Source organism: Vidua macroura, chromosome 4 (genome assembly GCF_024509145.1).
Source record: "Vidua macroura isolate BioBank_ID:100142 chromosome 4, ASM2450914v1, whole genome shotgun sequence".
NCBI classification, from domain to species: Eukaryota; Metazoa; Chordata; class Aves; order Passeriformes; family Viduidae; genus Vidua; species Vidua macroura.
Genome location: NC_071574.1, coordinates 7266942 through 7294068, shown reverse-complemented (window position 1 = coordinate 7294068; position 27127 = coordinate 7266942). Strand labels below are relative to the sequence as shown.

Here is a 27127-nt window from a genome sequence, read left to right as displayed (position 1 = left end):
AGTTTGCACAAACAAGGATGCTGTTAACTTCCCATGCAGCCTTTGCAGGGCATCTCCAAAGTGACCTGGGAAGGGTACTTCTCAGTCCGTGCTTCTGCACAGCGTCACTGAGTGACTCAAAGTAAAAGACTAAATAAATGTTGGCTGTCAGGCTTCGACACGCTTCTTCATCAGGTGCAAATGGACAGGAAAGATTTTCTTCCATTTGCACCTGATGAGGAAGCATGTTTCTCCACCAAAAGCTGGTGTTTGCCATCCTGTGTTTCACTCCATGGATCAATTCGGCGTTCTTGGGATCAATGTTCTCCACTAATGAGTTATTGCTTTTTATTTTCAAATTGAAACTTCAAGTCTTGTGGCAAATATTTCTTATCCAAGGGATACCAAGTACACAGAGTCAAACCTGTAAGCTCTTAAATGAGAATGGTTGGGTTTGTAGTTCCTAGAAAGAAATATAACACTAGAAACTTTTTTTCTGAGCTTAAACAGGAGTCAATACCACAATGCAGAGGAAGAATTTCTATTTTTGGCTACACCCTTAAGGCAACAGAAGAAGAGTATGTCATTGCCACAGTGACAGCTAATGAGCAGATATACAATATTAATTGCAGCAAGTGTAACACACTGAGCAATCTATCAGCTTCAATTTTCTCAGCAGCTGTAGTTTAGATACATTTGCCTAACACCTCTGTCTGAACTGGCTGCTTTGGGTTTGTTTGCCTGTTTGGCAGCACGAAGAGGGACTAAACCACCACAGTCCTCTTCGCGCCGCTCAAGGGGCTGACCCAGTTGCACTCAGCAGGCACCAGCACGAAGCTGTTGTCCCGGACCTTTCGGAAGTGCATCACCTCCCCGTTTTCCGTGATGGTGATGATGTCGGGGTCGGGCTCGCTGAAGGACACCTCAGCCCGCTTGTGGCAGTGCTGGGCACAGACACAGCGCATGGCAGCTGCCAGCAGCAGGCCCAGCGCGGCCGTGCAGACCAGGAGGATGCCAAGTTGGGCTGCAAGGAGTCGCGTTCCTCTACCAGGGCCTTCCCCTATCCCAGGAACAGCAGATTTGGGAGCTGGTCTGGTCACCCATGGCAGGGTATTCCCAGCTGCCTCCTGCTCATCCTTGTCTTCCTCACCGCTGCCTCCTCCAGAGGTGCCTGCCTCCCCTGGCTGTGGTGCCAGTTCTCTTCCTGCCATTTGCCTTGATGCAGAGGACAAATTGCCAGCAGTGTTGGCATCACCAAGCCAGGCTGTGGTTGCAGCGATGTCGCCCAGGTGAGTGCGTACATGCAGGGCAGAGGGAGATGCTGTCACACGTAAGGAGGCTTTCAAGATGGTCTCACTCTCAGTACTGCCCTTTGAAAGCAAAAACATGCCAAAATGTGCAGTGAGGGAAGCAAAAAAGGGGGCTGATTAAGTTCTTTCTACCAACCTCATGGAACACTTCAACTCTATTTCTAATGCCCTTGTGTCCCTCTGGCTTTATATTAACTCTTCTCTATTCCCTGTTTACTCAGTAGCTTTTAGAAAATGAAGCAGATGCAACCCTGCTCAATCCACACCAGAATTGCCATGGGAGGAACAAGGCACCCCAGTTGGTCCCAGGGGCAAAGGCAGTGTGGGTTGGAGGAGCAAAGGTGAAGGGCACAGGTGGCGAGGAAGGTCACTGCTTTGTCTAACTAAATGTCTGCAGTTCCTGTTGTGGTGGTGGTATTTTTCACAGGCATCATTATCACAAAATGATATCACTTAATAAACAATTCCCACCTTGAATGGCACCAGGGTCATGCTGAAAGGGCAGGTGTGATTTTCCCAGCCATGCTGCATGGGTAGGCTCACATGGACCCACTGGGATTCAGTATTGCCCTTCTGACGCTATGGAATGGACAGACATGGAAGACTTGGGATGGCCTTTGCCATCAGCAGTTTTGGGGCATTCACATACAACCTACAAACTCTCCCCAAAGCCTGTCTTGCTTTCTCAGTTTACACAGCCAGTCTGAAATCTTCTGCCCCTCTATGTTGCTTAACCACCCATTTTAGTGGGAATGTAGGTTCCTGCCTGGGCCTGTTTCTGGGCACTGTCTGGTTCCATGTACCTTATTTTAACTGTCACAAAATGCCAGCTGCTCCACGCCAGTTCTGCAGCCCAGGCTTTGCTGCAGGTATCATCCAAAACTAACAGGGGAACAAGCATGCAATTTAGGAGGCCCCCAGTGAATTTTTCCATTCCCGCTATGCACCTGAGCCCCCATCCAAAACCTGCAAAATGTACTGGAGTTTTTAATTTGGCTCCACTGAGATTTGGATCTGGCCCTCAGTAGCTGGCACCTCTCCAGCCTGTCCAGCCCAGCAGGCTTTTTCACACATCCATTAATTACACCAGAGAAACTCTCACCCTCTACCATCATTAGTGATTTCTAAAGCTTCCTGGGAAGACAGTGTGACAGGAGCACAAAACTGAAGTAGGAGCCCTAACAAGCTGTGAAGCAAAGTAGTGGAGGGTCAGAGCATCCTTTGTGGAAGGGATGGTTTCTGAAGGTGCTATTGAAATACAGTAGTAAAGAGAATACTTTTGGTGGCTGAACTGCAAACTGTAAAGTGACAGGCTGGCAAAGTTAGAATTGCATGTGTATGGATCACTTGCCCTCAAAATGCAAACATTGTACTGTAAGGATATGCTGCGGGACTTGGGACTTTGGGATAGAAAATGGAACTGCTTGCAAGTCCTTGCCCTTTCTCAACCCATTTCTCCTTTCTTTTCATACTCTTCTCCATTCTTGCCTAATTTCTCAATGTTTTTGTTTCATTATGCTCTTATGATCTTGCCTTGTGCAATAACTCATGCTTCCCTTTGGTTTCCATCTACTGCCAGTTCTCCACTTCTCTCCATGGCTACGCCAGGTGCTCATGGTATACATCTCTCCTTTACTTGTTCTCTGTCCTCTGCTCCTTCCTAAATATTTCTGGCTCATTCTGTGCTGTATGTTGCCTTTCTCTTTTATTTTCAGTGAGATTATTTCTCTTTCTACTTTGGCATTTTGGAAACCAGGTCTAGTTCTTTCTTCTCTTTGTATTTTTCTTCTCTCCATCACCTGCATAGTGGACTTACCCCATTAACTCTGTGTCCTGTATCTCTAAGCACACACATTTCCAGCAGCCTGTAGTCACATCTACATAAGGGAAAGCAATTGTTTTTACAGTGGGCCTCTTAAAACCCAGGCAGTGGGCTCAAAAAAAAAAAAAAAAAAAAAAAAAACCACCAAAAAAAAAAAAAAAAAACAAAAAAAAACCAAAAAAAAACCAAAAAAACAACAACCTAGAAAGATATATAAACCCCAATTTCCAGTTAAGGAAAAAAATTTAAAACTTTCAACAGCCTCAATGTAGTTTTATTCACTTATGACCCCTACATGGGCTGCTGGGGCATCCTCCCCACCCCTGGTTCTTACCCTCCTGTTGCCTGTACACATCAAACACAAGTGTAGGGTGGCAGCACTGGCAATGCTTCCTGCTCTGAAATATGGACAGAGGAAAGGCAGGGTTAGCAAGTGACACCATAGCTCACACCACAAAGAAGTGCTGCTCCTTAGAGCAGTTTTGGGAGGCATGCAGTCAATGTGGATCCTACAACCTGTATTTTGAATTATGCCTGATCATTGATTCCTATCCCCATCATTTTCACCCACAGTATGAAATATTGCATGAAAGCTCATGCAGCTCAAACCTTCTAAAACTTCTGAGCAAACATCCCCAAGCCCAAATTTCATAATTGCTTTGCATCCTCTTTTTTTTCCTTTTCCCTGCAGATGGAGAAATAGGTTTGCTGAGTTCACTGTTTCACTGAATATTTGTATGCACTTTCAGAAAAATGTTATAACAGTCGATAGTTTTTATCACATCTTTCCACCACCTGGCTAGTCCCCCACTGTGCTGAGCAACGCAGCGTTGGGTTCTTAGGAGTTTTGGATTTTCTCCCTGTCACTGTCTGTCATGTGCAATATCCAAAAGATTATTTCTCAAAATCTCAGCAAACACCCTCTCACCTCCCCCAGACACCTTCCTACACTTAGGCATCTTCCTACATTTTCCTGGTTCATCTGCAGGGAAGCTATTACTGTTTTCCTTCCCCACACAAGGACTGGAGAAACAGCTTTTCCCACCACCTAGATTTACCCCTTGAAGGTGCTGTAGCTGGAGGCATTGTCCTGGGAGAGGGAACCTTGCAAGGCATCCACCATTCCAGTGTCTTGGGTGGGAAGGGACAGCTCCAGCCCCCAGCCTCTGGACCGGATACTTCTGCCAGACACAGCCCGCAAAGTCCGGGCCGGCTGCTTTGGTTCAGCAAAGGGACGAGTCTCCGACCCCACACCAAAATCTGGCTCTGGTGCTGGTGTTGCCACGATGCCAGTGGGGCTGGCAGGCAGCAGGGAGCCAGTGGCAGCTGCAGGAGAGATGGGACCTTGGCCAGCAGGGAGACAAAACAAAAATCAGGGAGAGAAGAGCAGAAGTCTATTGTCTTTGGTTTGTTTATTTCAAATCCCACTCAGTGCCAAGGTTTGCCAGGAAGGTTTGTAACAGTGACTCTTTTATTTTCATGTCACTTATTTTTAAGAGGGAACCCACATGGAAACTAAAGCAGCAAAGTTCGCTGCCTATGTAATAGTCAAGTAAAATAATTAAAACTCAGCCTTGGTGCCATGCCAAAAATGCTGAGAAATACGTCTGATTTAGGTATAAGTAAATTCTTGGAGCATCTTACTGACCAGAGGCTGCATAAATACAACTAAATATATACCCGGAGGGCAATAATCACATTTGGAGACAAATATGTTCCTCTGTTTAGGCAACATTGCTAATTGCACTTCCTTCTCTTCAAGACCTGAGATTTTAGGTAAAGTATTTTAAGATTTGCATTGAAATCATAATGCAATGGCATTATGGCATTGTGGCACTGGCAACTCCATTTAACTTCCTGGTGCCCTCCTTGTAACTGGCTCCTCAAATACTGACCCACACCTCAAATACTGACCCATACCTTCACTTCAAGGAGCTCACCATGGCCATCACTGATCTCCTCGACAGACACAGGAGTTAAATGGTTCTCCCCAGCTTGTTTGGGGCACTTGTGTTGGAGACTTGCCCAGAATAAGCTGTAAAACTGCTCTGCAGGGGGTGTTGGTAAGAAACAGCAAGGTTTGCTCACCATACCTGTGGGGTGAGGGTCAGCTGGTCCCTGCAGGGGCGTGGGGGCTACAGCATCGGGCTTCTTGTCAGCAAGAGTCTTGTTTTGCTCTCCCTGAGCCACAACAACAGATTCAATCTTTGCCCAGTAAACAAAGTATGACTGGACTATGGAGATGCTGTTAAAACATAATCAGTCAAGAATTTACTGGCTCTATAGCATCAATAAAACATCTGACTGTTTAGCTAATCACAAAGATTGCTTTAATCTGAAGAGAGAACCAATGCAAAAGTATTTTAAAGGATTTGCCTGTCGTACGTTTTCTATTACAAATAAAAGGTACCAGGTCCTATAAGAAAGATGTGGGGTAAAGAATCACCACTCAAGAAATAATTAAGCTCAGCCAAAAAATGTGTGGGAACTTAAACAAAAAAAAAAAATTAAAAAGCTGTATTACATTCATCATGTTGATAGAAGTACATTTGTAAAACTTGGACTAGCTCTGCTTACAATCTTCTGTAGGCAGGGAAACAACAGTGGTATTTATTAATTAAAACAAGCCAATGTAACTTGTACAAACAGCAGAATAGGTAAGGGGAAGAAAGTCTCTCTTCTCAGCCTTCTGATATTTGAGCCTGCCTAATCCTCTGCTTTTTGTCAGGTGCCAAAACTGTTGGCCAACCTTTAACTTCACCCTGAGAGCCTTATTTAAGCTGGAGATTTTGGGAGAATTTCAGTTCAGATTGCTCAGCTGCTTCTGAGAATTATCTACAGGGAAACCAACCTAGGTTTTCCTGTGCCAGATGATACTTATGAAGCATTTTTAAGCCTAAAAAGGCATTTTTCCAGATGCTGTGATGGGGTAAAAAGAAAGAGTCTATCAGATATCAGCTCGGAGGGTCAAAAGCCAGACATGAAGGAAGTATCAGACTGGATGGCTAGGACTAGGTCTTGTTGGGATTTGTTTGGGTTTATTTGGGGATTTTTGTGAGTTTAATAGTATTTCTTTAAACTTTAATAGTATTTTCTGATATACTGCAATGACCAAAAATTGGAAATTCCAAGCAGCAATATTTCTGTTTCAATGAATTTTTCTTGAATCATGATGAGATGCTCAAGCCACAGCACTCAACAGGACACTTAGGTTTTGGGAAGCAGCCAAGGATCTGGCCAAGCAGTTTCTAAGTGACTTTGTAAAGTTGAAATATAACAATTTAATATCTTTTGAAATTAAGAGCCACTGTGCTTCTTCTAAGGCAGTCAGTTAGATGATGTTTCATTTTGTTCCAAATCAGAACCAAGCTACTTGGACAGTTTGGGACTTTGGTGCAAAACAGAAATGTCAAGTTTTGACACAGTGCTCACGCTCTTTCTATTGTGAGTCATTCTGTTTACATTTAACTTTTTTTAAAACTACCTCTTTTTTGTCTTTTTTGTCTTTTTTTTTTTTTTTTTTAAGAAGTGATATACAAGATTATCCTATAGGCAGGGAAGTCCTATGGGCTGTATTATTTACAAAGACAGCCAACACGGTCACAGTTCTCTCTTTATGCCTTAACATTTCTGTTTCCTAAAATGCTTAAGCTGTCATCTTCCATTGTATGTATTCTGAGAAAACAGTGACCATGTAAATAAAAAGCAGCACTATGCAGCAGATATTAATGGTGACTTATGTCACCATACTGTTGGGATACTGTTGCAGCATTTGGTAAGTATTTAGCTATACTGGGTTCAAGATACATTAACCACTGTGCTGGACAGCCTGTAACTGAGAAGACACAAATTCTGATTAGGAACCAGCATGTCCTTACAAAAACTTGATGTCTCCAATGGGTTTGTCTGGTGCTTTCCATACGAAGGACAGGTTTCTCTTCAGTGACTTGTCCGAGTGTGTGACAGTGTCACCATCTTCAGAACAAGTCAGCAGCTTGGAACCAGGAGGCAGGAAGATGAATGTGCCAGCGATTTCGTTGTTGGACACTTTGCGAGCCTGCAGCATAAAGCCCATGTAATCCCGGGTGCTTCTTACTGTCACTTTTGGAAGACAAAACACAGGACACAAAGGGATTTGTCTTGCTGTTATGGAGTGAATTGCCTGCAATGGAGTTCCCAGAAAAAACCTTGGGCAACACTACTGAAAACACCTTACTGGCTTTGTCCTCATAGTCTGTGTTGGACATGCTAGATACAGAAGGCCAGACTTTTACCTTTGGTTTTGCAATGTGTAATTGCACACAGGATTTGCCTGAGACTTCCCCCCCCCCCCATCCCTCCTTGAAGATAAGCTATTAACCACATTAGATCAGCAGCATGCAGCCATTTTTATGCAAGGAGTATTGGACACCACTCTGTATGTAAGCGAAAGCTCATGTTTTGCTCTCAAAGGGGTTTTGTTTTGCACAGGGATGAATGGGCAAGTGGCCAAGCTGGGGAATGGTACCTCTCAGCTCTGTCTGCATCTGCCTGAGGAGCAGCAGTGACAGGGATGTGAAATACTGCCAACTATGCCCAAGAGTCAGGTGAGTCACCCAGACCCCTTCAAGTGGTGCAGAGGGGATGGGAAGGTGACTTTACGCACTGGAGGTGCCTCTCATGGGCCACTGCATGTAATGAGGTCTGTCGGTATGGTTGAGACCCAGTTGAGATAAATGAATCCCAACAAAAGCACCCATGCTGCAAACAGAATTCCTCTGTAAATATGTCCTCATGACAAGAGAGGTGTTGTAGCTCACTCAGAGCAGTTATCCCTCTTCCCAGACCCCGCAGAGATTAATTCCATCGCTTGAGATAAGTTACCGTGTATTTTTCAGATGCAGGAATGAGAAGCTGTTCCTTACCTGGCACCTTGTCTCCTGGGAAGAAGAAGGACATGTTGGTGTGGACAGTGACATAGTTGTTGTTGGAGCTGTGCAGCTGCACCCTCAGGTGCCTGGGCATCATGTCGCTGCAGGCGGAAAGGCTCGCACCCTGCGAGAAGGCGGCCGCGTAGGAGACCAAGCACAGGGTCGTGCAGGCCCAGCCAACAATAGCAGTGTGGGCTCTCCCACCATCCTCCATCCTACAGCAGGAAACAACGTGGAGTTCACTTCAAAGCTGTGGCTTCCCAAATGGTGCCACTGATTTATCTGATCTCCAGAGCCGCCCTCTCCTCAGTCTTTAAACAAAAGAGAATAAGTGATCTCTGTGGCACCTGGAGCCGCTTTGGGAATCCACGGCATTTACATTCTGAAGTGAACTGTTCAAGCTGGGAGAGGGAAGAGCCCCCCCACAAGAGGATGTATTTCTTGTCAAGCTGCCCATGGAGGGTGCAGCAGAAAAGATTTGCTCTAAAAAGTTTTGCGGGTTTTAAGAGGAGGAGCAGGCTCTGTATAGCCACGCTCAGCACCCTCCACCACTCCCAGCCCAAATGTACAGCCTGATCCATAGGGGAAACATCTGCCCCTTGGACCTGCAGAGCTGCTGCAGGCCCCATCACACATGGGGCTTGTGCCCAGGGCAGAGCCTGTCCCTGCCTGCCATCACAGAGCCGCGTCCCTGCGGTGACAGCACAAAACACATTTCCAGATTGAACCAGAGTATTGTGCCATTCTGCTTTTTCAAAGTGAAGATGAAGGGTGAGTGTGTGGCATTTATTGTAATGGATATCGCAAAGTGGGTGCTTCTGATTTTAATGCAGCGCTTTTTTCTTTTCAACATGCCTGCCTTAGATGTCATTACACTTAGTCAATGAGTAAACGTAAATAAATCAGAGGCAACAGAGGCTGAGGAAGTCTAGCTTACACCTCCTCCTCAAGCACTTCTGAAACTTGCCAGCTGACTAACGAAGCACCACTGCAAGCGGAACAATTCATGCCCAGCCTAAAGCAGCAAGCAGATGGATGCAGTTTAACCTTCTGCAGCCAAGCATCCTGCCACTCCAACCAGTTGTGTGCCAGAAGATGCTCATGAGAATCACAGGAGGCTCTGCTGACTCTTCCAGCCCTGCTGGACCAGTAGCAGGATGTCTCCTCTTCATGGAGCCAGCCTCCCTTCTGGGCACACCTAAACAGTCCTTGCTGGGTAAGATTTCTCGCCGGAGCTCATGGAAGTAGCCCCGAGCAGCAGCTCTTTCCCTTGGGTCTTGCCCCGGCTGTGCCATTTCCCATCCCGCCCTCCTGCGCCCATCCCCGCGGGGGAGCAGCGCTGCTCCCCGGGGCTGCCCGGGCTCAGGCTGCCGATGCCGCCGGCGCTTACCTTGGGACACGTTCGCTGCCGGGCTCGCTGCCACCACTGCCCTGCCAGCCTGCCGAAGACCCATCCTTTCAGGGACCTTCCTCGCCTGCTCCTCTAATGGGAAGCGCAGCAGCTGTTACTGCTAATACCCACCACCCACGGCAGCTCTCTGCCGGTGCCCAAATCCTGCTTTAATCATATTCGGTATTTTCTTCACATCCTACCCAGTTTTTTGCTGTTTGGTTTTTTGTTTTTGTTTTTTGCCTTTTTTTTTTTTTTTTTTTTTTTTTGTTGGAATTTTTTTTGTTTTGTTTTTTTTTTTTTAATTTTATTTTGTGTGTGTGTGTGTGTGTGTGTTAAATCTCCAAGTTATTTCAATGAAAACAAAGGCAACTAGTGGGGAAGGAAGGAGGAGACTCACAGCAAATCATGAGGTTTGTGTAGGACACCCTGAAACTCCTCTGCAGAGGTGCAGGATGATGGGACTTTTTCTCCTCTGTTACCCTCCCCACACACACATCCCTTCTTCCATGCTGAAGCAAAGCAAAGCCAAGCCACATCAGCTCCCCAGCTCCCTCCATGCGCCCCCAGCAGTGTGCCCTGTCTCTCATGCTTACATGGGATTAATTTTGGCAGTAAAAGCAGAATTTTGCTATAAAGGCTGGGAAGGTTCATCCCATGTGCCAGCCTTGCCAGCAGGAGCCATCAACACCCCACAAATCCCCCTAAGCTGGCACAGGGGACCAAATATGTGATAAGTATGACTGTCCCCTGGCACATGAGCTGCATTCATGACCGGGCTGTCAGCCCTGCTCCTTGCCCAAGCTTTGCTGCAGCTGTGCTGGCAGTCGGTGGCAGAGCTGATCCTGTCCCTTGTCACTGCAGACTGCTCTGGTGATCAGGACTGTCTGATGATCCTGCCCACTGTCACCAGGTCACCAGGCTCACCCTGCCAATGGCTCATTTCTGCCAGTCGTGCCTTATCTGTAATCCTGCTTGGGATCTGACCATTGTGTGAGTCTGTCCAGTGGGGGCATCCTGGTGACCTCTGCCTAGGGCAACCCCCAAAAACTGGGGGCAAGTTTGCAGATGCTTCACTTATTAGTGCTGTTCCCATCAGCCTGCCTCCTCTACAGCCTGTCTTTGGAAAAGACACAAAATGCCAGGCTGGCACTGAGGTTCTGCTGCTGACATCCCAGCTCTCAGCGGTTAAACTGGTTGGAAAGTATGGAAACTGGTGCTACTGGGCTCTCATCAGCCTGCTCTTCTCTGCATTTGAAAGATGCCTTAAAATCACTGAATATCAAGATATAATGTAAGTCTTGTCGTTTTCTTTCCTTTACTCAGGGGAAGCAGAGCATAGTTCAGGGGGAGGGAGGACAAGTTCGCATTCTTGATTCTGTTCCAGCTTGTAATTGCCCATCCTTCATACACAAAAGAGAATAACTTTATGCTCTATTGATGAAACCAGCTAGTCTCTTATGGTTTTTTCTTCCTAACTTATTCCTAAAATCAGTGGGGGCCATTTCTCCACTGACTCCCACCTGGAAAAGAGGGAAAAGCAGCCACGGGCAGAACCTGAAACAGCAGTGTTTGGTGTTCCCTGGAGCACAATGCGAAGCTGTGGGGAGAGGAGGCCAAAACAGATCCAACCCATGTGTAACAGCAGAGGATGTAGAGCAGGACTGAACTGTCCATACTCACTTCCAAGGCTGCAGCAGCCTCTGGCAGGGCAGGGCATGCTGCTGTTCACAAGTTCAGCAGCACCAGTCAGATGGCACTGCCCGGACAGTGTTAATTGCTGGGCTGATCTGAAATACAGCATTACACAACATTCATCCTCACTGCCTGCTCTCAAACACAGGAACTCCATGGCTTCAAAGCTGCAGTCAAAGCAAATGTCACAACCATCTCCTCCTCAGAGATGGAAAAAGCCTGTCACAGTCATTACCCTGACACAAGCACCTACCAGCAGCTTCGAACTGCTCATTCAAATGCCAAGTGACAGGCAGATGTTTCCAGTAAGAAATACAGCCCTCTCCGAGCCTTTGGTTGCATCAGCCACCAGGACAGCATTGCCTCAGCCTTCTCTGGCCGGGGCTGTGACCTGCTGGAGTCACTTGAGCTCAGCTCTGACCATGGGGCCCAGACAGACCACGTGGCACTGCTGGAACTGGAGAGAGGTTTGATTTTTCTTGTCATAAACCTCTTCGTTAGTGGGAAGCTGTCAGGAGAAGGGCACATAAGACAACTTACACCCTGCTTACTGTTTTCCCAGCAGCGTTCGTGTAGTGGATTTCTAGAAGAAAAAAATCCCCACAAACTGCAATTGGGAATTTAAAATAGCATTGGGGAAAACTGTGTATGGTCTGTAATGACTTGATAATTAAGATAGAGTATAAACCATATAACTTGAAAAGCCACTGATATGTGTACAGGATTATAAACCCCATGAAATTGCAAGTTCTGTGGTGCAGAAACTCTATCCTTCTTGCAGGCTGTTTCTACATCTCCACATCACCAGGGCACAACAAGGCCAGCAGATGTGGAGCAGGTGCAGTGGAGATCAGTATGTAATACGGGCATGGACAAAAGAAACTCAGAGCTGACACTCCAGAGCAAGCTGGTTGCTTCATTGACAGGTTGGGAAATACTTTGCTGCTGCAAGATAGTAAGGGTTTTAATGAGTTAGAAGTTCCTCCTGGTCAGCTGGCAGCCACCTGAGTCCTGTGAACAAAGCTTGAGGGGGCTTAGGGAAGAGTGGGCCGGTTGATAAAGTAGAGAGCTTGAAGGTGGCAACAGTTGAGTTCAGATCACAAGGAACTGATCATTAAACCAGCAAAGCTGGCAGCACCACCTTATTTAAGAATATTTCAAGTCATCTTTAAAACAGAGAGCAGTGTCCAACTGTGAGATGAGTGGTTAAAAACCCATGGTAGTCCCACAGGGAGAATAGAGAACTATCTCCAAACTAGGATCTCATGGATTGACCTATGCATATCTGTTCCTCTATGTTTGGGGAGACCAGGATGTTTTTCTGGTTATTAGTTAGGCAAAACTAGGGTTGGCAAAAGTACTGGCAGGTCCTTCCCCTTTTATCCAGTTGGCTCTTCTTGCTGTTCTTCTGTCACTTACTGAAGTGTGACAGTGACTAAAATGTCAGTGCTAGGAACAAACTGGCACATACACATGCATGCAACATACATTGTGAGCCTCTTTTAAGGCTCAAACCTTTTGAACAAATTCAAACCAAAATAACCCTTTATTTTATTTGGTAACTACTGCAGAATAGCTGTAACCTGGGCAGCTGTTCTGCTCTAGAGGAGGGGTTGAGGAGAGGGAAGAGAGAGAAAGAGAGGCAAGGCCTAACAACAAATAGCTTAATGAATGCTTTAATGAGACTGAGTAAGATGAGGACTACAGACAGCAGGTAAAATGAACATGCCCTCAGATGCTGGGCTCCTCACACGCACATAGCATCAGTCAGAGCCCACATGGATTTTCCCACAGTGCGCTGCACAGAGCAGACACAAACCATCCATGGAGAACTGCTCTCCCTTTTTGCCACTTGAGCTATTTTATAATTTCCATACACAAAACCAACCCTCTATTCTAAAGGATGATCTCTTGATGCTCCTCTGTTAGATAAAGGCAAGGCCAGGCAGGTGGTGTGATCATGGAACGGAGTGGGAGCTGCCCGTGAGCTGCGTGAGGGTGACCTGACAGAGGGATCCTGTGGCTGAGGGTCCTTTGCTCAGGGTCACTACAGCAGCCCAGGAAATGCCCCCTCCCATCTGATTTCAGGCCTTGGAGAACAGTTTGGCACAGGAATCCCAGAGTTTGAAACTGCTGACTCCAAAGCTTGCTTGTTTTCAAAACCAACACAGGGCTGGAGCTAGCCACAGATGTGAGCTGGGATATGAAAGATCAGGCATTGCTCTGGCACCATTAGTCACACGTTGCAAGGCTGTCACTTTGCAAACACTTTCACACTTTCTTATCTCCCAGGAACAACACAGCTGTGGGGCACAGCTGGTTTTCAGAGCTGTGAAAAAGCCTGAGGAACTAGAGATCAAGTCATACCCAGAAGGGCTCTCAGTAGCTGTTTTGTCATGGTAACATCACAAAAAAGACAGAACTCAAATTAATGATGTTCAGCATAGTTTGCATTAGATTCCCTTTGAACTAGGAACCAGGTGGAAACAAATTGTAAAAGTGAGTGGTCATCAGGGTATACACCTTTAAAACAAAACCTTCCTAGCATGCTCTGCTCCCTTTATGTAGGGCAACTCCAGGGCACTGCAGGCTTTAGTAGAGACCTGGCTTGCCTCCTTCTCCTTCCAGGCTTTCTCTAGTTTCCATGAGTTATGTATGCTGTGCTGCTGCTCTCAGCCAGGCTTTTGTTTCAGGAGATGTGGCTCAGTTTGCTTTCCCAATGCAAGAAGCTTGTGCTGGATGTGGGCGTAGAGCAAATTTACAGTTATTGCTCTTCATGGAGTGTCTGTGAACTGAATGTGTCGCTGAGGATGGGGTGGTTGAATGGCCATCATTTCACAGTGTGATCCCATTGCATAAAAGTACTGACTGTCAACATGAGTGCAGCTTCGGTCTTTGAAATTCAGTTTTGGATTACTTAATTTTGGGTACATTCTTCTAAGTAAAGTGGTAGGCAAATGCTTGCAGGTTGTTCAAAGTATTAATGTTTCATGGTCAGTTCTGATCTCAGTGAGCTTGATCCCCAGGTGAAACTGTTTTATCACAGGTATTTGGGCAAGAGCATCAGAATATGGCAAATTATGTCATATGGAGAATTTGTAAAATAAACTGGAAGTCAGTGATTGTAGGAAGTAAAGGCTTCATTTCTTTTGCTACTTTTGAAATTTAAATATGAATTACAACAGCTGACCTTCAATGCAAATCTTCCTGTCTACCTCACATAGTAATAATGACTTCATGACCTAGAATACATTAAAAAAACCCTTGGCATGTAAACTACATAGTATTTATATTTATATAGAGTTTAGTATGTGATTAGACCACCAGAAGTAGCAGATTACAACTGAAAAATGTCCTATAACTAGACTTGTAGAAACTGAACCACAGCTAAAAGGTTAACAATGCAAACTCTTGATATTAAATCAAAGTCTGCAAAATGTGTTGCTATACATGGGTAGGTGTGTGGAGGGGGAGAGAAAGGTGGAGAGGGAAAAAATTAATCCTATATTAAAACAAAAAAACAAACAGAAAAATCTAGACAGTCTCCAGGACTGAAAGCAGTTACCTGCTAGCTACATATAGATGACAAGGCAAATGAAAAATTGCATGCCTCACTTGGAGGTACATTTTTTAAAAAAAGTCACTAACAGAAGAGCAAGTTGGTGGTTTGTCTTAAATCCTGGACCTTTTTCAACCCTTGTCAGAAAATGGTAAGTTATTGAAGTATATTGTACAGTAGCAACTCTATTTTGTGTGTTCTGTCATGGCTTCTGAAGTGCTTAATGTGGAAAGGTTAACTACTGACTACAAAATAATTTAGAATTATTTCTTCATCTTAAAAAAACAAAATTAAAATTTGCAGTTCACATTCTCTCCCTCTGATAACTGGAATGTGACTATTCCCTGCTTGCATCAGACTGTAGAAGTATTTTTGTTCCTGGAGGCATTGTAAACTGTCCAAAGAATAAAGCCAGGCTTCAGAAAGTTCATGTAAAAAATTGGCTCAATAACCTCACCATGAGGTACATTACCCTAACTTATAACTTCATCATGAAGAACAAGAAAACATTCTGAGTGTGTGATGTTAAATGCAGGAACACAGGTGAAGGAGTATCTGAATTTTCAGACTTGGTTTGGGTTTCTTCTTGGCTGACTGCATGTAAAAGGAGGAGATATACTTTATAAATTGGAATAAGTATCTATGTAAAATTGAGCTGCTTTTATTCACTGTGCTTTGATTATCTGGGAGCATTGTTGCAAAATACACACAAACAAGTTCCCTCTCTGCTGTCAGCTCAGGGGTTCCCCCTCCCTAATGCACACCCCATACTCTAATGCACTTCTCATTTCTGGCTAGACAGAGGGAATATAGAGATGGTACCAGGTTATGGAGGGAGTGGATGGGAGAAAGAAGGAACTGACTGGAGAGAACACTTATGGCATGTTTATAAAAGCTTTCAGATTCCTAGTGTATTTTCAGGAGTAGATTTAGGTATTAGTTAAAACTACTTTTTACTGAAGAAGTCCATTGTGTTTGGTAGAGAAGCACAAGAAAAAGGTCACCCCAAGCAGAGGAAGGGTGGGGGTACACAGGCAGGAGGTGAAGTAGCTACTAGGCTGTACTGACATACCAACTGAGAGCTCTTCACCTCTGACTGACTTCCTCAGCTGGCACAGAGCTTTCTTTTCACCCTTAAGGCTTTTCTTCCATTTGATTCAATTTTTTCCCCACCCCTAACTGTTGAAGTGTCACTGTTACATCCCTTGATTCAATCCACAATTCAAGATTTTTTGGGCAGCTGAACTTTTTAGCCGATGACTCTTACTAGCCTGGCATTTAAAGTTGACCCCATGTTTTCCAAAAGGGACAGGTCATTGTCACCAAACCATTAGCATTTCCCTTCCCACCATCAGTTAAACCATTGTTTTGCCATCAATACAGGGCTCTGATTTGCAATTACTCCATGCCTGCTTATCTTGCAATCCGTATTTTTATAACTGTTAGCATAATTAAATGAGCTGTTGCTTCAAATTAGTCTTGCAGCACTATTACATGCTTCTCTTTTATTTTTTTTTCTGTACAATGGAACAAAGCAATGCTTTGAAACAAAAGCATTCAGGCAGTTTACACTCACGTTTACATTTATTAAAAAAAATACTTATACACTTGTGTGTTTCACCTGTGGATTTTGAACTACAAATCAAATAGGGCTCATCACTTCAAAGAGGTTCACAAGTACAAAAAAAACAGCCTCCTTCTGGCATCTTCACATCCTCCTCTTCTGGGTGCTTATGTACAACACTGTGAAAAAGAGAAAGTGACACACAGAAGAGGGCCTTGGTAAATAACATAAGATGTTATTTTTATTATGTTATTTTATTATGTTATTTATTTTATTATGTTATTTTTATTATGTTATTTTATTTAAAACATCTTATTTCCATGGCATATAAATTGACAGTGTAAGAGATCCCATTCAGCATGAACAAAGCCAGGCAACCTTTAAGTCCAGGTTTCAAAAGATGTCATTAGCTCTAAACATTATGTATTGCTTTGGTTCAGTATTTATTTTATTCATAGCCCAACTATGCTCCAGCAGATGTAGGCTGAACAGAGCAGGAACAAAGACAGTGCCCGGCAGTATTACTGAGGAGAGCATGAGAGATTCCTCAGCAGCAGAATTACAGGCGTCAGACACTAATGTGATCTTTCAATAAAAGCTGGAAATCCCAAGCACTTATGGCAAAGCTAATGATTAGTTATGAAGGAAGAGACATCTTCCTCCTGCTTGGCTGATGATATCCCCACAACAGATCCAGTCACAACATAACATGATATTGTGTGCTCCTAAACCTGCCACGTCTTCAGTTCTCTGTTCAGCCTGTTCTTGAGCCTTCTGCCTCTTGTTTTAACTTTCATAACAGATTATTTCCTTAATTGACTCTCCAGCTGAAATGTCACTCCAGTTCTTAGTGTAATAGTCCAAATGCCTTGCAAAAAGCAAGGATTGGCCTTGTTTCAAGGATTACTTCTCCACCCAAAATGCTCTTTTACACTGGTGCCATGTTCTCTTTGACTCTTTTTCTAACATGGGATTCAGTCCTTGTGTCTTTTTATTCCATCCCTCCTTGCTGAGCTCCATTTTCTTCAAAAGCAACTTGGTCAAACTCTGCTTCATTTACCTCATCTATAAGTCTCTTCACCTCCAACTTGTGAACCTTTTCTATTTTTAGATACTCTTCTCCCTGGCACGTCCTGCTATTACAGCCTGATACTAGAGAGTCATTTCAGGAGCCTGGGGTTGTCCTTGAAGTGCACTAAAATCCACCTACTGCACTTGGATATTCAAAGGCTTGATATTAAAGCATGAGTGATTTTTGACTGATGGTAAAATCTTTACTCAAAACATGAAAATAGGCTCCAGGACTAAGGATAAGCATTCATTCAGTCCTCGAAAACTGCTTCACCAGAAAATATTTGTGTCTCTGTAATATCTGCATTGTAGCATAAATGTATGCAGTAGCTTGCCTAAAAAACACAAACTCTTATGGTGCAGAGGCCATCTAAGCAAGCAGTAAGTGCAAAAGAGTAAGCCTGTCAAACAGTAGAAAATAAGCTCCAAGAAGGCTAGAAAAGAGCATGCTTCTCTAAATGAACTTAAAGTTCAGAGGAAAAAAAGGACTACAGGAATGTGGAAAAGCACAGACCCTGGAAAGTGAAACTGTAAAAAACAAATATTGTAAAGATTTCCAAGAAAGAATATTAGTTTTAGGCTTACAGGCAGCTTACTTACACCTCAGCCATCCCTCGAATTCAGAATATCAAAACACAATTTACTAATGTGCAATAACAGAAGGAGTAGGAATTACCATTATTTCCTCGGATAAATGCATCCCCGTACTTGTTCTTTAACTGTCCATTTACATATTCCTCAGTCTGCTCCAGAGCTATGTTCATATATCCATCCAGGCAAGCCAGGACACCTGAAAACAGTGGCAGTTTAAGAGAGAATCAGCTTGTACTTATTTTAAGATAAACAAAAATGCATTTTGTTTGAATAGTACAGGAAAAAAGCCTACCCTGTATTCTTGTAACAAACTAAAAACCCAAGCATGGACTTCAAAGAATTCAGCTGGGAGAAAGGAATCCCAGGCACTCCAGTAGCAAAGTTATCAGTTGGTATAAGAGTTGTGGGAGTAAAAAAAGTTATTAAGGCATTATTTTAAAAGATGGACAATTTCCATTTTGAAAGTTTGAGCTGTCCTTTCTCACACACCAAAAAAAACACCTGTGGCATTAAGTGTAACTGGATAACCTAAGGACAAAGCCATGTAAACTGAGTTGTCAACAAAACTTGTGAAGGATATAGCTGAAAAACAACCCTTTTAATACAGGACAGCATACACATATTTGTCTTCATGCTTACAGAGCTAGGAGAACACTTCCTGCAAGTCTCTGTTTTGATGTCAACAAAACTCTACACATTTTTCAACAAAGGCCACTGACATCTTCCCAAAAACATAAAATTACACTGTTTCAATAATGCAATTAAAGGAAAAAATCTGCATTTGTAGTATTAGGTGATTTTCTGGATCAGGAATATATGCATTTTAGGAGGACAGAGGTAATACAGCTTTTTACAAGTTGTTTCATCTTCCTCTTATATGTGGGTTTTCCTGACTTTATCCCTGCACAGACAATACTATTTAAATAACTTTTTCCTCTGTTTGAAAAACACCTAGCTTTTTACCTGGCAGTAAGACATGAAATATAGTATATTAGCTGTACTTAGGAAGAGGGAGAAAACTCAGGACACGTTCTCATCTTTCAGAAGTGTTACTGCAGGATCTTCTAGTTAATAATCAGGAATTCAACTTCTTCTGCCAACTTGTCATGGCTTAAAGGCTATTATTTTCCTTTCTGTTTTTCTCTCCTCTGTTTCCACAGACATATGAAAAACTGCTCACAAAGTGCCACTAAATGCACCAAGAAGACCCAAAGCAAAGTTAGGATTCTCTTCCACTCCAGTAATCCCAAGGGATCCACACAGCAACAGAAAACAAAAATATGTTTGTACAAAATTAAAACTGGACCATGTGGATTTACCTGAGCTACATAAAACTCAGTAGGCCATAAATGCTGTATTTTCAAACTCTTTTGCTCCTAGAGTGCATTCATGGTCGTTTCATTCTCTTCCTCCTTTTCTTTTTGTTTACTCTTACATCACTAATGGCATCAAATATTATCACTGCCCATTCTGGCTAGCAATTTATCTCTTTTATCTGTACGTAGAGATGTTTTAATGTACATATCCATATTTACACACAGAAATCATACATTAATGTACCCCTGATCATTTCTCAGGGCTTCCTGACTTGGACATTTGCAGCACTTGGCAATGGTTGAAGACAGTTCAGTTACACATCAACACTTGCACGAGACCACGCTGGTGCTGGTGTGTGTGGGGGCAACAAAAGCATCAGCAACACAGCCTGGGGAAGAATCTGGACAGAATTTGCAACAACAGCCCGAGATGCTGTTTTGTAAATGTTTGGCTTTTACAAATGCTGGTCACATTTCTGCAGAAAACAAACTAAGTGCATATTTTTCAAACGAAAACACTACACAGATTTTCTGTCACAAGATCAAAGGAGTGCAGGGAAATAAGGAAGGGAAGTGGGGAGGGGAAATCCAGTGACAAATAAGAGTGTTCAAGGAACTCTTGTTCAATTAATGTGGTGTCACACTGTAGGCACGTTAAACTAGCTTTGCTGAGGGGTAAATTGAGTGGCTCATCTACAGCATTTACAAATGGATCTTACCAAGGGAGAGCTAGCAATGGTCTCAGTGAAAATAGGAAGTACAGCAAAACCCAAATCTGGTTTGGCCTTGCCTTGTGTGTACCCTCAGGTAAATGAGGCCTTGCTTTAATTGACTTTAATGAGCTCTCTCTACATTCCCCTGCACTAAAGAACTTACAGAGAGGCAGCAAACTTCTTAAGCCCTCAACCCTACCTGAAGTACTCAGACAATGTGGTTCTCAAAGAAATGAGAGACTGCAAAGTTTGTCAACTGAGCGACACTGCAGAGAAACAGGAAGGAGTAAAAAGCCACTGCTTGCTCAGTCAGTGAACAGTAACAACTTAAAACTGTCCTAGCACAAAGATTCCTTGTCACAGCACAAACAAGTCTCTTCCCACAAGTGCCAATCTAAGCCACTTGAGGTAAACCTCTGAAGAAGGGGTCTGTTGCAGAACCATAATGTTTAAGTCATTACAGAATAAAATCTCTTAATTGAGCACAGCAGAAGATACATGATTAGTTTTGACTGAGTTTGGATATTGCTAAAAAAATTGGTCAGGGTGATCCTGTTATCTTCATGGGAGCAGGACCAGGACATTTCACTGCACAGAGAGTTTTAATTTACTGGTTAAAAAAAATCTATAATCCTATATACATGAAGGTATACTGAACATATATATGTACATATATATATAACACGATAGACTGAAGAAATCAGGAATACAACTGATGCGCTGTGTTAAAATGAAGCTGGCAAAAGCTACACTAAACTTTTTCCTGTATCTCTGTGAGCCTTGATCCAGCACAGGTCTAGGCAGTTGTTTAACCAAGAATGTCAATAATGCTTTCATCCCTCGTGTAAGAATTCTATTGTGACTGACAGCACAGTTTACTCTCAAGTTTTCCTGGATCAAGATCTGTATTACCTAGAGAACAAAAAGGTGAAGAAAAGTCTAGTTCCAACAAGGGGTGTTTCTGGCCATTTCAGGAGTTGTAATTCCAGACAATCTTTCCAAGTATCAGTTTAGAAACTCAGAATCATCCACTTTAATCACCTGTGACCAAGGACACTAATGATTTAGATCAGGAATTTTAACCTCTAAATCCACTATTGTTACCCCCTCTTTTTATCACTTTCTCCAGAGCTGATTTTCTGTTTTTACTGTCACCATTCTGAGATCTCTGTCTTCATACTCCATGATTCTGGATCACACTGCTTTTCTTTTCCAAATCAATGCATCTATTCCAGCCTCCTCAATGAACTACTTTACTCACTGTGAGAGACAGATCGAGAACTTACCTCGATAATCAACTCCAGAATTTAATTTTACAACAACTGGCCTTCCAATGATTTGTTTTAGGAAGTCACTGGGGGTTTGCTTCCGTAGACTCATCTTGATCGTCTCTGGTAAGCTGAGAAGTGAAAGCATTAGGGTAAGAGATGTGCCTCCACCTTGTTTTAAATACCCTGTACAGACAGGCAGACCCCTGATTTGTAATACTTTCAGTAGGAGAAAATACTGAAAGAGATGAAAGCAAAACTTTAAGGGTTGAGGTGGGGAGACAGAGCTCCTAAAGCCATCGCATTCAGCTTTCCCTTTGGCATTTTTATTACTTCTGAAAGCATTACTAAGAATCCTTGTTTGCCACACTGTGCAGCTTTTAAATTTCAACAGTGCCAAAGGCCTCATCATCCCTAAAACCTTTTGCTAAAATGATTTTAGAGGGCTAAGCCATAAATAGGTGCTTCGTGTCTTTAAGGACAGAGGGAGCAGCCCATCCATGCTCTCTGTACACCGAAGTCTGTGAGAGAACAGCAAGAGTAGTTTTGACCTCAGTTCACAAACAGAAGCATAAATTTGAAAGCATGCCTTCAGATAATAAAACAGACTAAGTTCGGGCTTGTGATTAAATTACGGAGGAAAGACGCTGCGATTTAAAAACGCAGCAAACGCCCCCAGCTCGGTGCAAGACCCCCTCTCAGGTCTCGCTTGACTTCTGCTCTCACATCGCTTTGTTCTGCCTTTTGAGCCAAAGGCAGAAAACACCCGCACGCTGCCGGCTTCATTTCGCCGCTTCCAGGGGCAAATCGCAATGGGCAATTCCAGACGTGAACCCAGGGATCCTCACTGTTTCCCCATCAACACCCACCGCCGCCCCAGGGCTGCGTCCCTTTCCCGGACCACACACGCGTTTGGAGCCGCTCCCCCCGTGTGGAACCCTCGCGTTCCAACCCCGCCCGGGCGGCCCCGGCCCGGAGAGCGCGGCTACCACGGCAAACCATGCCGGGGGGCACACGCCCGGCCCCGGGCCGGCCCCGCACTCACCGCCCGCCGCCTCTCCCGGCGCTTCCCGCGCCCCTTCCCGCCGCCGCCCCGCCCCGCTACGGCGGCCGGGCGGGACAGCCCGCGCAGCGCCCGAACGCGGGGCGGGCCCGGCCGGCGCTGGGGGCGCGCCCCTGCTGCCCGCGGCCCTCAGGAGTCTCGCCCGACCCCCGGGCCCCACACGGAGGGGCGGGGGTTTTTTTTGTGGCTTGGTTGGGATTCCGCACAAAGTAACACCCCCAGCGGAGGGAAATCTTAGAGTGTGTAAGATTTGCAGGATGTCTTGTGGGGAAAAAAGCCCCACAGGATCAGTTAGGTTGGGAAAGGCCTCAGAGATCATCGAGTGCAAGCATTGCCCAACAGCAGCCTGTCAGGCAGGCCATCCAGCGAGGGCCGCTTCCAGGCTTTCCTTTCCAGTCACCTCCAAGGATGGTGACTCCACCATCTCCCTGAGCAGCCCAATCCAAAGTCGAATCACCCCTTCTGTGAAGGAATTCTTCCTGATGTCCAATATTATCATATTCTACTCTAATGAGACCCTGTTAATTCCCAAATGACCTTGTCCTTCCTTATCAGAGACACGGTGAGCACCTCACAGGCGTCCTGTCCAGGACCAGACAGGGAAATGCTGAAGGTCATTTCACAGAGGAATCAGTGAACATATAAACATAAGAGATTTTTTTTTTTTTTAAAGTCACCTGGGAATAACTTGGCACAAGAAGAAACCGAACTCACCTTCTACTCTTCTGCTTCTCCCCATCATCTCACTTGTTTTTCCTCCTTTCCCCCAGCTATCCCCTGATGTCTGGAAAATACTTTTTTTTTTCTTTTTCTTTTCCTTTTTTTTTTTAAGATTTAGGATTTAGTACTGTGACAAGACTTAATCATCTGTGAAAGCTTCTGGACTGTTTTGTTTTGTTGGGTTTTTTTATCTGTCCGGTATTGATTTAGCATCTTGTCAAAGCTCTCAATTCTCATGATACAAAGAAAATGTACCGTGGCTTTTCAGAGCACAGATTTGTATTCTCGCTTCTTTCTGGAGTTGTTTATCTTCTCTTTTTGAACACGTGTCCAGTAACAATTTTTTCTCCAATGCTTAGACTAAAAGGCTTTTAAGAGGCAAGAGCTGCAAACCCGACCTTATTCACCTGCCTGTCCCAGAGTTCAAGCACAGGCAGGGACAGGGAAGTTTGGCCACACTGTGCCTGTGTTTCCAGGCAACCGTCATGTTAATCAGGAGCATCCAACTGTGCTTGATTATATCTAGTATTTGAAGCAGAAAAGGAACATAAAATAGTTACTCCAGGGAGCAGACTTGCAAAGTTTTATTTGGCTTCCTGGCTTCAGTGAGTAATGCTTTGATAAGGGAATATTTCTGTTTTCATTGTTATCAATCTCCAGTATAAAGACTGGGCAAATAAAACTTTCATGTCTGGGCTGGTAAATTTGCATGGCAATTTTGCAAATCCAACCAGGGATACTTTGTTTTGTGAGCCTTCCTCTTTGTTTTATTTCTTACAAGTTTGCCTTCAGAGCTTGTATTTTTTTTTTTTTTGAGCCATTAGAACTGATGAGCTGTTTTGCTTTCTGCTCAATAGGCTGCTTTCTAGCTAGCTGAGGCTTATACTTAATGACAGTTTCTACATGTGTGGATACTTTGATTGTCTGCTGTCAGTCAACAAAATCCTTGTACTTTCCTGCTTCACAGCCTGTGAGCCTCACAAACAAACACATCTAAATCTGAATCATGGGCACTGAGATTGGCCAGTTCTGTAGCCTTACCTCCCTTCTTCCATAGTTTGAGACCAAGTTATGAACCCAAATCTTGGGTCATTTTCCTTGGTTTGCCAGAGGTCTCAAAGGAGTCTCATGTGCTGTTCCTCGAGGTAAATTAGCCTTAAATGGAATCCTTAAGGATTCCAAATCTCCAAGAGTGAAAATAGAATTCAGATGTCATTGGCTAATGATTATCTTTTGTTTGTTTGTCCTCTAGATGAAAAAAGTATTTTGATCTAAAATGTTGCATACCTGGCTCTCAGTAGATTGTTTTAAATACTGCATTGCTTTATCCTTTCCTAGTGTACCATGGTAGAGCTTTTTCAGCTGTATAACTCCTGGAAATCCGTGAGATGCTGCCCTTGTGTTTTAATCAAGATGAACTTGAAAGGTGAATATTGTAAGTGATAGAAATTATTTATAATTTGGTAATAAAAGTTTATGTCTAGCACTCCAAATTTCACACATCTGCTATGTGCTCGCCTTGAGATGTAGAACAATTGCAATTGCCTTTACATTTGGCCTCAGATGAAAGGTCATAAATTACAATGATAGAGTTCGTAGTCGTTCCCAGCTCACAAAATTTCCATATTAACATCTTCACCTCAAACATAAATGGTTACAGAGTTGCAAAGTAAAGAGTTGTATTGGCCTTTGTCAACTGAACTTTAAGATGGAAGTCTGTGGATCGTGTACTATTGCTAGCTCTTAAACGTAAAGCATCACAGAATCCTTGTTCAGCGGACCTAATTAAAACTTTACAGTTAACTTTAAAAATGAAATGGGATTTCGCTCTCACTCATGCTCTCTCTCTCTTCTCTCTCCTAGCAATAAAACCCACTTCAAAGTTAGGAAGGTTTTTCTCTCCCAGCTACTTGAAATAAAAGCATTTTCAGAGTGAGATGGCTACAGAACACAGAATGGGTCAGAAGGAGTGTCCAGTTTTTCCTTTTCCTGTGAATTGCACATCATTTATATAAGTGCAGATCAACAACAATCCAGACAACAAAAGAATATCTGTGGCCCATTCTGAATTCAGCCTGAACAATCCCCAGCTACACCCAGTAGATGAATAAAAGCCTCAATCTTTAAATAATTCTCACCTGAAACTTTTGTCAGAGAGGAAAAATCCATTCTGGCCCAAATCACAGCATATCACATCATTTTAACAATTAACTTCAGTGTCTTCTTAGGTTAGAAAAAAAGGAAAAAAGCATTTTTTAAAGTTATGTAATGAAGTAAGAGGCAAGATCAAGTTCCAAATCCAGGGGTGCATTTCTTGTTCAGAGCCTCTGAGGATGGGGAGGTACAAGGAGGTATCAGCCTCCATGAAATAGTGTTGAGGAGGAGAAGCTCTGCAATTCAAGATTAGCACTGCTATTGCAGGGTTTCCTGAGGGCCCTGAAGTAAACGTGATAGTGCATTTCTGGGATTTGAGAGGTGGAAGGCAAAATTTTCCTCTCACTAAAGCCAGCAGAACTTTTGCTAATTACTCCTCTGTTACTTAGGATATGTTTGTAAGTTACTGAAAATACACCTGAGGTCTCAAAACTTTCCTTCTGGGGCTGTGTTCTTTCACTGTGATTTATGCTTCTTAGAACTGTCTTCTTCTGATGTTCTGAGTGCGAGGAATAAGACATTAAGGAATTGAAGGGTGCATGAAGAAGCAAGAGAAAGAAAGGAAGTATTGGGACCTTCCTCCTTTTCCTCCTCTGTAAACTTCCTGGTGGACAAGGAACTGTCAGCACTCCTTCCAGGGAGCTGGGGAGAATAATGTAAGAACTCAGCCTGAGGCTTTCTCTGTCTCCTACACTTTCAGTTCCATAAAAAGGAAAGGAAGAGCCTCAGAAGCTTTCAGAGTTCACTTAACCCCCTCCGAGTTCCTAGGAGTGCTTGGCTTCCCAAGGGCCCAGATTTTTCATGAGCATTAAGAGGTCTGATATTCCCCTTTGCATGCATTTGGATGGGAGAGTTCAAGCCTCTCAACATGTGAATGATTGTCTGTGCCTTTACAGTAAAACTTCAAAGATGTTTTTCTCCATAAACAGAGGATTACTTATCCAGCATTGTTTCCCATGTTGTGCTAGGATCATCAGAACTACTGATTTCCTTCCATGTTCTCAACTAAAAAGTTAATGTATTTTTGAATGGAACCTTACTCAAAATAGTATTGGGTTTGACCTATAGGTTTTAGATAGAAGAGCCTAACAAAATTCTATCACCTTCAACTTCTTACACTGTGCTCACCACCTTGGGATGTTCATCTCCTCCTATATGGCTTAAGTGACATGATGACCTTTTGTCACATGTTAGTCTTTCCTAGTTTCTGTCCAGTTAAAATATACTGTGACAGATCATGTCAGGTTTGTGCTTTCTATTAAGCAAAGGCTGGAAGCCCCACTTGATTCCTTTTTGCACCACTTAGCTAGATTTTTTTCTAAAATATGATGGAGTTGGAACAAAGCCTTTTGTGCTTAGACTCTATAGAAGATTCACATCAGGGTAAAGACACACTCTATATTTTTTGCTTGTGGAGTATCAATTCCAGATGACATTCAAATGTAAACTTCCCCACATCCAGTTTGATGAAGCTGATTCAGTACTTCAGGTTGAAAAATCTAGTGTCAAGTTTAAGCACAAAAACGGGTTGGTCACTTTAAACTCACCTGCTGGTGCAAATCAGCTGCGAAGTTGGTTCCCAGCTCCCTAGAAATGCTTCTGATGCAGACATGGGGATATGAAGTAAGCATGAGTCAGATTTGTAGTGTGATAATAACAATATATACTTTGTCCTGAATTTCAGTGAAAAAGGAAGGTTAAAGTGTGCTCAGCCACCTTAAGCATGTAGAATGATGGGGATTATGTTACCATCACCACTTACTAACAGGAGAGCTCAATTTCTTTAGAAATAAAATGCAATTTAATGTCAATGTTAGGCCACTCCTAGAGCATTTGTGAGCTGGTATTTTTCAATAGGCCCAAATTTCTGGCTATTGACTAAAAAGTCATTATTTTGTGAAGGGAATGAAAGAGAATGCAATTCTTTTGTAATATAACAACAAAAATGGATAAAATCAAAAGGGAAGACTAGAAGGCTGTATCTATATGAAATAAACTG

At 43.4% G+C, this 27127-nt stretch overlaps 2 protein-coding genes and 1 long non-coding RNA gene across 3 annotated transcripts; 1 reads left to right on the top strand and 2 right to left on the bottom strand.

The window, feature by feature from the left end:
• Nucleotides 1-743: 743 nt before the first annotated feature.
• On the bottom strand, nt 744-8444 carry REELD1 (reeler domain containing 1). Its single transcript, XM_053975600.1, has 6 exons — nt 8016-8444; nt 6990-7212; nt 5205-5356; nt 4170-4455; nt 3106-3166; nt 744-1349 (listed from the first exon to the last, which is right to left on the bottom strand). Exons 1-6 carry the CDS (start codon nt 8233-8235, stop codon nt 744-746), a joined length of 1548 nt encoding a protein of 515 aa, XP_053831575.1. The 5' UTR covers nt 8236-8444.
• Nucleotides 8445-16230: 7786 nt separating this feature from the next.
• LSM6 (LSM6 homolog, U6 small nuclear RNA and mRNA degradation associated) lies at nt 16231-22291 on the bottom strand. Its single transcript, XM_053975692.1, has 4 exons — nt 22237-22291; nt 21210-21322; nt 17977-18090; nt 16231-16408 (listed from the first exon to the last, which is right to left on the bottom strand). The coding sequence occupies exons 2-4, from the start codon at nt 21301-21303 to the stop codon at nt 16374-16376; spliced, it is 243 nt and encodes an 80-aa protein (XP_053831667.1). The 5' UTR covers nt 21304-21322; nt 22237-22291; the 3' UTR covers nt 16231-16373.
• A 185-nt stretch (nt 22292-22476) lies between these two features.
• Nucleotides 22477-25056, top strand: LOC128806532 (uncharacterized). Its single transcript, XR_008436853.1, has 3 exons — nt 22477-22816; nt 24313-24409; nt 24838-25056. It is a non-coding gene; the product is annotated as an uncharacterized LOC128806532 (long non-coding RNA).
• Nucleotides 25057-27127: the final 2071 nt, after the last annotated feature.